The sequence below is a fragment of the Acanthochromis polyacanthus genome, chromosome 8 (genome assembly GCF_021347895.1).
Source record: "Acanthochromis polyacanthus isolate Apoly-LR-REF ecotype Palm Island chromosome 8, KAUST_Apoly_ChrSc, whole genome shotgun sequence".
Classification (NCBI taxonomy): Eukaryota; Metazoa; Chordata; class Actinopteri; family Pomacentridae; genus Acanthochromis; species Acanthochromis polyacanthus.
Window position 1 is genome coordinate 33,210,064 of NC_067120.1, and position 10,384 is coordinate 33,220,447.

Here is a 10,384-nt window from a genome sequence, read left to right on the forward strand (position 1 = left end):
CATCAGGTCCTGTTAAGTAGACTGAGGGATCAGGTGGGTCTGTCGGGGTCAGTTCTCCAGTGGTTTACCTCGTATTTGTCTGGACGTAGTTTTTGTGTGTCAACAAACCAGATAAAATCAGAGTCCGTGAATCTATTGTGTGGGGTGCCTCAAGGCTCCGTCCTGGGCCCTATTTTATTTTTACTGTACTTGATCCCCCTGGGTAAGATCATCCAAATGTTCAGGGATGTTTCTTACCACTTGTATGCTGATGACATTCAGCTCTATTGTTCTTTTAAACCGGCTGAGATAAAGAAGCTTGATTCCTTTTTCCATTGTTTGGCTGAAATAAAACAATGGCTTAGTGAAAATTCTCTTCAGCTCAACGCAGACAAAACTGAAACACTCATCGTCCCCCCTGATGTCTCAATTCCAGGGATCAAACAGTACCTTGGTGACTTAGGGCAGTCTGCAAAATCGAGTCTGAGAAATCTGGGTGTTTTCCTTTTCCTTGATAAAGACATGTCTCTAGTGCAGCACTGCAAGCAGCTGACAAGAAACTGTTTCTTTCAACTAAGAAAAATCTCTAAACTCAGGAAAATGGTTTCATGTAATGACTTAGAGCTCATCATTCATGCTTTTGTTTCATCACGTTTAGACTACTGTAACAGCTTGTTTTCATGTCTGAACAAGAGGGAGCTTTTGAGGCTGCAACTTGTGCAAAACTCTGCAGCGAGAATTTTGACCCGCTCAAACAGGCGGACTCGCATATCTCCCATTTTAAAGGAGCTTCACTGGCTGCCAGTCTCTTATAGAGTCAACTTTAAGATTTTGGTTCTAACCTTTTGGGCCTTGCATGGTCAAGCTCCTTCTTATATTTGTGACCTGCTCCAGCCTTACTCCCCTGCGAGGGCTTTAAGGTCTGCGGATCAGAATTTGCTAAAGGTGCCACGTACTCGGTTTAAGACCAGAGGAGCCCGATCATACCAGGCTGTTGCTCCCAGGCTTTGGAATGATCTCCCGCTCTCTCTCCGCTCAGTTGCGTCTGTTGACGCTTTTAAAACACAACTTAAAACCTTCTTGTTTGCTCAGGCTTTTGCTTAGTTTTTGTGGCTGTTATGATCCTATTTTTTAGTGTTGACTATTTATGTGTATTTAATTGTTGTTTTTATTTATGCTGTGAAGCACCTTGTGGCTCTCTGTCTGTGAAAGGTGCTATATAAATAAAATTTACTTACTTACTTACACAGGAAAGATTGTTATTTTGAAAAGATCTACCTTTTATTTTTCCTTATTATTTTAAATGATTGTGTCACACTGCAAAGAAGATTTTCTGAGTTCTCTCTACTTCATGGTCAAGGTTGTTTCCATAGAGGTGCAGGACTTTATATTGCAGTGGAAAAATGAGCCTATAGTGAGTAAAAATGTGACAGAAGCAAAAAAATAAATAAAAAAAAGGTTTTTGCTTTTTCCAAAAGAGCAGCTGTGTGTTTTCTTTTCAAGTGTACAAGCCACCTTTTTGTTGTGATCCTGCTGTAATTTTAAAGCCTGTAGCCTGTAGAGACTTTTACACTGATTCGAGTTTAGACTCTGTAGACACCATTATCTAAAACTGTGGAGAAAACTGCAGTTAACCAATGACTGGATCCAAAAATGAGTGATGTTATGGTGCAGAAATTATGTAGTGATGAAGAGGAAAAACATTTGCTTCAACAAATTGTAGTTGAAATTGTTCAAAAACCCTCAAAACTATCATTAGATATAATTCAGCCTGCACAAATAGACAACTCTGAATCACATACATATGTTCTAATACTCACTCTCCCACTTTTATTCCAGGTGAATGTGTTTGGCTTTGGAGCCGACAGTCGGGGAAACTGGCACCACTACTGGGAGCAGAACCGCTACTCCGGAGAGTTCAGAAAGACCGGCGTCCACGATGCCGACTACGAAGCCCAGATCATTCAGCGACTGGCCAAGGCCGGAAAAATCACAGTGTTCCCTGGGAAATAACCAGCAAATCTAAGGTTTCCGGTTAGAAAGCTGGTTCTCCAACAGACACTATACAGGCTGCTTCCAGTGTGTTAGATATTCTCGCTTTCACTTAACTTGCACCAGTTTCCCAGCCAAAGTAAACCAAACGCTGAGGCAAACTGGTACCAAAACAGTGTTATATCATCCACTTTTCCTCATATTTGGGAATCTGAGTACATGGTTTACTTCCAAATGTAGCTCATCTCGCGTAGGACTGCTTTAAAAGTGGGAGTTGAGGCTTCATTTAGAAGTTAAAGGCTCATTTTAGGACTCAAAGACAAGGCTGCTGCTCAGTGTTTAAGAGCAGCGTGAACTCAGGAGTGAAAATCAAGCGAGGGCTGGACAGAAAAACTCAACCGAGGACCACAAACACCGACTTTGACTGTGTGCAGCGCCGAGGAGGCAAGATCTAATGAGCAAATGGACGCAATTAAATGGAAATCTTTGATCTGATCCTCATTTATTGACAAAAATACGACCGCAGAAGCCAAACCATCAGCATCTAAAGGACTGTATAGTGTTCTACAGATAAATCTACCATCGAAGCAGTGGATGCTGGCGAACACAGAACATTTTGAGGCCTGCAGGACAATTTTCCCAGCTTTTACAGAACCCAGAGACAGGTTCTTCTCAAATTCTATACGAGGAAATACACTTTTCTGTGTCATAACTCCACTTTATGCGAGTTCTGCCTCAGAAGACAGTGTTACGAGGACTTGATGTGACTGCGACGGGCTGTAAAACGGTTGCATATCAGACAGTGGAGGCGACTGCCGTGGATTTACAGCAAATGACTGTCTTCTAAAACCCCCCAGATTCTAACTTTTCTCAGCAACTTTCAGTCGTTGAGACTCTCAGCATTCGCACGAGCCCCAGCTTCTGTAGCCTGCTTTTAAATGCCACAGCAGCCACAAGACTCTATTCAGAGCGCTGATTTGACTGTGGGAGACTCTAATGAGGCCAAAAGTCCATCGCCTGGGATTTCATGTTTGGATGGAGGCATGCTGGTTTCTGGACCGGAGTGAAATCCCCACGTGGACTGTCAGGGTCTAATTTAAGAAAAGAGGGCTGGAAACGAAGAGGTGGGGCACGAAAAACCGGACGAAACACATCATTTGCTGCAGCATTTTTGAGGAAAAAAGAAAAGTTGTTGGCTACATGGGGGTCATGGGTTCATCACTCTTATTCTGAAGGGACATTTCTGCCCTATGTGGTGGGGTTAAAGAAAACCCCAACGGATCTCTGAATTTCTGAACAGCTCAGCTTCATTAACCACTAGCCCCGGTCCCTGCTCAGCCAATTAAAACTTCAGCTAAGTCTGGACGGGGTGGAGCCACCAGACGCCTTAGACTTCACCTCTGCACCACCAAACTGCACTTCCTGTCCTGTTCTTTTCATGACATATCCCCCCACAGACTGCACATCCCACTGTTCGTTTTGTTTCTACGTCTGCTGGATTTACATTTCTTGGCTCAGATTCGATTTTGCTTTCCCACCCAGATGGTTGCTGTCGTTTGGCATATTACCTATTTACACATTTATATCCTCTGTTGTTGATTATTTACATCTTTAACAGGAAAAACACAAACAAATATCAGTCGAGGAAGTGCTGCTAGACAGTATTCAAACACAGAAAACCTCAGCGGAGAAAAATAAAGTGTGTCACGGAGGTAGGAAAATAAGAGTGTTTGGTTTGAGCTGAGGCTGTAAATCCATCCAAAGATGGCAGGATGTAGACGTGATTATCGAGAAGCAGCTGGTGGCCGATATGGAAAAGTACTCAGGGTTCCTAAGCAGGTCTGAGATGTAACCAAACAAGTATTTCAAGGTACAAGAAGTAGTACTTTCACTGCCCCTTCACACTAAACTAATACATCCATGTATGTATGGGTTTATCAATGCTTCAGCAGCTACTTTGTCTTGTGCTGAGAGCTTCTAAAACTCAACGTTATTTACTATTTTTTACGTCACTCACAGGCTTCTTTAAGTAAAAACACGTCAGAATGGAAGAATTTAAGGCCCCTTAAAACTCGGTTTCAAAATTAAGCATTTAAAAATAGGGTTAATTATTCTTGCTTAAATGTAAAAGCACTTAAAGTTAAAGGTCCCCTGTGGAGTTTAGGTACACTACTAGTAATAATAAGTTTCTTCTCATACACATGCAATCTAAAAAGAAATACTTTTCCACGATAAGTTAATGTTTTCACAGTCTTTTAGACATTTACAAATCAAAACACCAACTTCAGACGGTTAGAAGAAAACACCTCGCAGGTAAATATGGATGTAAACAACATGCTTTTACCATGTTTAATTAGCAATTACATGTCTTTTAACAGTTTGTTTTAAGTCAACGATGCACACAGTGAGTTTTGATGAGTATCAGTGAATGGAGACAGAAACTCCACAGGGCACCTTTAATTTATATTTATTTAATCGCCTCGACTGGTGATCTTTATGAGGCTCATAAACTCAACTAATCTGTTGGTGGTGTTTTTATCTTTTAGCACTTAGGAATTTGGCAAAACTGATTAAAGCCTGACTGATACTTGATCATTTTAAGAATACAAAAAGTTGGATGAAGAACGCTGCTTCGTTCACAGCTTCATTCACAGCCCATTATTGTAGAAAAACAGAAAGATTTTTCAACACCACTGTCCATATCAGAGTCTAAAAAAAAAAACTGCATTTACCTGAAAGATGTGCAGAAAAAACTGTTTCTACCGACTTCAAGTTCTAAAAATCTTCCTCTATCATCCTATTGGCTACTGTTTTATATATATATATATATATATATATATATATATATATATATATATATATACACTACCAGTCAAAAGTTTGGACACACATTCTCATTCAAATTATTTTGTACTTGTAGATTAATACTGAGGACATCAAAACTATAAAAGAATACATAAGGAATTATGTTGTAAAAAAAAATGTTAATTCAGTATCTATCTACAATGAAAAACACAAATTAGCTTGCCACTTACTGACGTCACCGCCTGGCTCCGCACCACCGTGTGCTCTGTTGCATGTGCTGCAGACAGTTCTAAAAGTCAGACCGCCCCAATTCTCAGCAAACTATGTGACGACACAGTTTCAAAATGAGTTCAAGCATCTTATTTCTGCATAAAAAAAACACGCAATATTTCCAATATATCCGATAAGCTAAAATCTGTATCAGTCAGCCTCTGAAAGTGATCACACATATGTTTTTTTCCTCAACTTTTCAAACTAGTGCATAAAAAAAGACAGAATTGAAAAACAATAGGAACTCTTTTAACTGAAATACCCCAAACTATTGTTGAAATAGTTAAAAAATGTTTCGAGGCATTCGATTCTGCTTTGAAAAACTGCAAAAAGTACTAGTTGTAGCTTATCTTGATTTTTATTTTGAATTTATATTAAATTTTCTTTTTATATGCTAGTTATAACAAAAACAATAAAGGACAGGATAACTGTTTAACTTTCCAGCACTGTATGTCGCAAACAACATACTGTGAAGTCACCGCTTAACTCCGCACCATCGTGCTCTGTAACATGTGCTGCAGACAGTTGTGAAAGTCGAATTACCCAAATTCTTGGCACACTATGTGATAAAACATTGTCAAAATGACTCCAAGCATCTTATTCCTGCATTATATTCTGTAAAAAAAACACACTCAAACTGATACATCGGCGATAAGCTAATAATGGCTGATAAAATGAGAAAATAGCAACTCTTTTAACTGAAATACCCCAAACTATTGTCAAAATAGTTCAAAACTGTTTTGGGGACAGTAAATGCTGCTCTAAAAAACTGCAAAGAGTACTAGCTGAAGCTTATTTTTCCCTCAGAAGACGTCAGCATATTTTTAGTGATTCATAACACAGTGAGCCGAATCAAGAAATCCTACCACCCCCAAAGTGTTTGTGAAGATTTGTGAATAGAAGCTGCGTAGGAACTGTGAGTGCCAGCCGCTGCAACATGTGTTGCATTCATGTGAAATAACATCTGTTTGTAGGAGAACAGAGCACACTGTTGATCATTCTGTTGGTAAAAAAAATAAGGGATACAACCACCTGATGCTATTCTGCTTGTTTTTATCATTTTACATGCAATTTAACCATCACTTGCTTATTTAGAAAGACTTAGTGAGGAGAGTCGGGGTGTCGTATCGCCCCCAGCAGGCGACGACAAGAACTGCTGGCGGCATTTTGTTGCATTATCTTTGTATCTTCCTGTACTATCATTTTCTGCTTTCATTGTGTTTGTTCTGCTTTGCACATTGCAGATTTTACAAGATGCTTCAGTGCTGAATTCATTTTAAGGGTTGGTGAATCTGGACATCCAGTTTTTTTTGTGTTTTTTTCCTCCTTTTTTTGTCACACACTCATGCTTTTGTGCCTTTTCCTGCTGCTGGACACCTACAGCTGCTCCATTGGCAACACACACCTGCTACCTTTGCTTTTTTTTTTTGCTTTTTTAGTCACACACAAACACTCATTCTGGCTGAGAGCTGTGCCTTCTGAGCTGTATATAGATATATATTTACACAAACACACGGAAACACACACTTTCTGCCTTGTGCTCGGGGTGCAGACGCCTCCCGCTTCTTACTGCTTTGTACATTGTTTTCTAAAACACCGCTGTAGGCCGAAGGAGAGGATGCGATGCACGGCAAACTCACATTAGGCCACTTTTTTGTTCTCCTTTTTGAACATACATTAGAAACTTTAGCCGCATTTCTGCGAGGAATCTTCTGGATTCAAGCCCTCGACATTTCAGGTAGCCATCTTATCTTTCTGTATCTGTTTTTTGTTCTGCAAAAGGTTTCGACATATCAGTGTTGTGATGAACTCGAGCCTGGTTCGGTACTTTCTTCTCGGTCCTGTGTTATTGTTGCTTCAAAATGAATGTGCGGATTGTTTTTGGAGATAACACATCCACACCACATTTCCTTTTCGCCTGCAAGGAGTAGAAAAGTCTTTACTTTTGCGCCCACCAAACAGGTGAGAGAGCCTGTTCCAGCACAGAAACTGTTATCAGCTTCCTCGGTTTCTTCCAGCTGTGGACCAGAACATTGTGATCAGATAGAGGTGGAGGGTTGCAGGGTGATCCCTTTCTGCTGTGCCACTCTAAATTAGATGTTTTTTTTCCCCCTTCCCCCATCGCCTAGAATACATGACACAGATCTGAGAGTGTTCCCTGTAGCATTTATAACCTAAAGTAGGTCTTTTCTCCTGTCGCTGACCCAATACACTCACTTTTTTTTCCCCCCCTCTTTCTCCTCCAGAAGTGATGCCTAAAATAAATTTGAAGCAAATGTGGAGCACCCGTTTCCAGACTAAGCTTGGTCAAGAAATTTAAAAAACAAAAAAGCTGCACAGGTTGAAGAGAGTTTTGTGAGAAGATGTGGCAACAGTGAAGGTGTGCAGGAGGCAGCAGGTTTTCTCAGGTGAAATTTGAATGTGTGCTTCTGACAGCAGTGACAGAAATGTAGCCGACTGGCAGCGAGTTTATGTCACGACTTAAACTGGACTGAATTCCTTCACAATATGCATTTTATCTGAAAATTTTACCCCAAACATCCCTGCATCTTTTTCTTCTTGCTGTCAGTAGAAGCCAGTTTCCTTCTACATCCACTATTTTTACTCTGTTGTGTCTCACACATTATGTAAAGCCCCAAACAACACCCAATTACAGAATGCCTGAAAGTGTGGCTTCAAGAAACAGGAGTTTAAAAATGTTTTTGTTTTCCTGTACTGCAAAAGAATCACATTAAACTCATTAAATGCAATTTTTATGGCGGTAATTTGACAGAACGAGCGTGAAAGCAACTGTTCAGCAAAGGAAAAAGGTGGAAACTGGTGTGCATGACATCTAAATCCTTTACACGGTTCAACATTTTGGAAAATTTCATCGAATTTTTATGTCTGTGTGTTAAATAATGTATAAGGCTGCAGGCAGGAAAGACTGAAAAATAGTTTAGCCCCATAAAACAACCGATTTCTATGTTTACAGTTAGTTTTTTTGAGCTGATTTGAGAAAAAATGGGGCTGAACAATTGGCCATTTCAATTATTGCAATGAAATTAGCAAATTGCTAAAGCTACAATGTAGAATGTAGCCTATGTTAAGCAGCACAGCCCAAATTTATTAGTGTGAATATTGAAGTGAAGCTTAATTTTGGAAAATTAGATGGGAAATAAAAATTACAATCACACTTTTTTTTTAATTTACCTGAAATTATTCTGCCCTACAAAAGTTGTAAATCAGCTAGTAGGTGGACTAGTTATTGAGCTCTGTGCTAAGCTAATCATCTCCCGATTGTAGCTTCAAATTTAGCACCGAGAGCAAAGTGTGGCAAAAAATCTTAATTACATTTTAAAGCTAGTTTTTTGAGCTTATTGGAAAAAATGGGGCTGAACAGTTATTGCAATGAAATTAGCAAATCGCTAAAGCTACGATTGAGAATGTTGCCTACATTATGCAGCACAGCCTAAATTTATTACAGTGTGACTATTAAAGTGACGCTTTATTTTGGAAAATGTGATGGGAAATAAAAATTGCAGTCACATATTTTATTTTTCTGAAATCATTCTGCCCTACAAAAGGTGTACATCAGCTAGTAGGTGGACTAGTTACTGAGCTAACCATCTCCCGATTGTAGCTTCAAATTTAGCACCGAGAGCAAAGTGTGGCAAAAAATCTTAATTACATTTTAAAGCTAGTTTTTTGAGCTTATTGGAAAAAATGGGGCTGAACAGTTATTGCAATGAAATTAGCAAATCGCTAAAGCTACGATTGAGAATGTTGCCTACATTATGCAGCACAGCCTAAATTTATTACAGTGTGACTATTAAAGTGACGCTTTATTTTGGAAAATGTGATGGGAAATAAAAATTGCAGTCACATATTTTATTTTTCTGAAATCATTCTGCCCTACAAAAGGTGTACATCAGCTAGTAGGTGGACTAGTTACTGAGCTAACCATCTCCCGATTGTAGCTTCAAATTTAGCACCCAGACCAAAGTGTGGCAAGAAATCTTAATTAAATTCTTGCCAATCTTTTCATTGCAATATCTGAGAGAAAATGATTTTTCTTGCTGCAGTACTTGAGGCTTGGTAGCACTCAGAACTCATTCTGAGTGTGAGATGACACAAAATGAGAAAATTGGATCAAATTGTGGTTGTCTAGCAGAGAAGAAACAATCCATCCAGCGTCTCCAGCTGTAACTAAAGATAGTCTGCACCCGAGAAAAGGCTTGAAAATTAGTTTAATACCACTCGCATCTCCTCAACGAAATGTCAAAGCGCTGTATCTTAGAGGTTTTCTGCAAAAATCGGACCCGCTGTTTGAGGAAGAGCTTAAAAGGAGCAAATACATCATGACGAAAACGCTGCTGTTGGCATCGCCTGCTGCTGTCTGAGGCTGAGGTGAGAACAGCATCTCTCCTCTCATCAGTTCACTGGTCTGCACTCAACAGAAACAGCCTCTTTAGCGGCAGTCGGCGAGCTGCAGACAGATCGTGTCAGGCTGTCTCTGTGGATTGTAACATTCATACTTCTGCTAGCAGAAGTCTACAGTGACCAAGACAAAAATACTACACTAGTAAATCTATCTGACGTAACGGTGAACTTACATGGGGCTCGTATGAAACAGATAATGTAAGAACAGTAAAGAATCAGGGTGAAACCTTTCAGTGTGGGTGGTTTCCTGCTGTCTGGATCCATCATCGTCGTCTGGTCCCGGCTTTAATGTCTCATTCTTCTGTACCTTTTGGATGAGGCAGTACATGTGTATTTACTGCACTGAAACCTCTGTATGATATGTGATCAGACTCTTTGTATCTTATGCTATTGTACAAATAAAAGCTTCATGATACATGAGGTCAAAGTGTGGAGTTGTTTTGATTTTACACACAGCATTCATCCATCCATCCATTCTCTGTACACCGCTTTATCTCACTAGGGTCGTGGGGGGTGCTGGAGCCTATCCCAGCTGACTCAGGCGAAGGCAGGGGACACCCTGGACAGGTCACCAGTCTGTGGCAGGGCTACATATAGACGAACAATCACACTCGCATTCACACCTACGGGCAATTTAGAGTAATCAATTAACCTCAGCATATTTTTGGACTGTGGGAGGAAGCCGGAGTGCCTGGAGAAAACCCACGCATGCACAGGGAGAACATGCAAACTCCATGCAGAAAGATCCCGGGCTCAGGCCAGGACTCGAACCAGGGATCTTCTTGCTGCAAGGCGAAAGTGCTAACCACTACCCACTGTGCAGCCCTTACACACAGCAACTGAACAGAAATATCATCCTTTGCATTTACTTCACAGCATAAATAGTGAATAATATTGCCAAGGGGTTTAACAAATG

At 40.2% G+C, this 10,384-nt stretch overlaps 1 protein-coding gene across 2 annotated transcripts in view; it reads left to right on the forward strand.

Annotated features, from left to right (window-relative positions):
* Window positions 1-9,888, forward strand: part of st3gal2 (ST3 beta-galactoside alpha-2,3-sialyltransferase 2) — a 106,995-nt gene extending 97,107 nt beyond the window's left edge. For both annotated transcript variants that reach the window (XM_051951479.1, XM_051951480.1), the window contains exon 9: window positions 1,819-9,888. In XM_051951479.1, coding sequence (XP_051807439.1) covers window positions 1,819-1,992 — 174 coding nt within the window. In that variant the 3' untranslated portion in view covers window positions 1,993-9,888. The remainder of the gene's footprint in view (window positions 1-1,818) is intronic.
* Window positions 9,889-10,384: the final 496 nt, after the last annotated feature.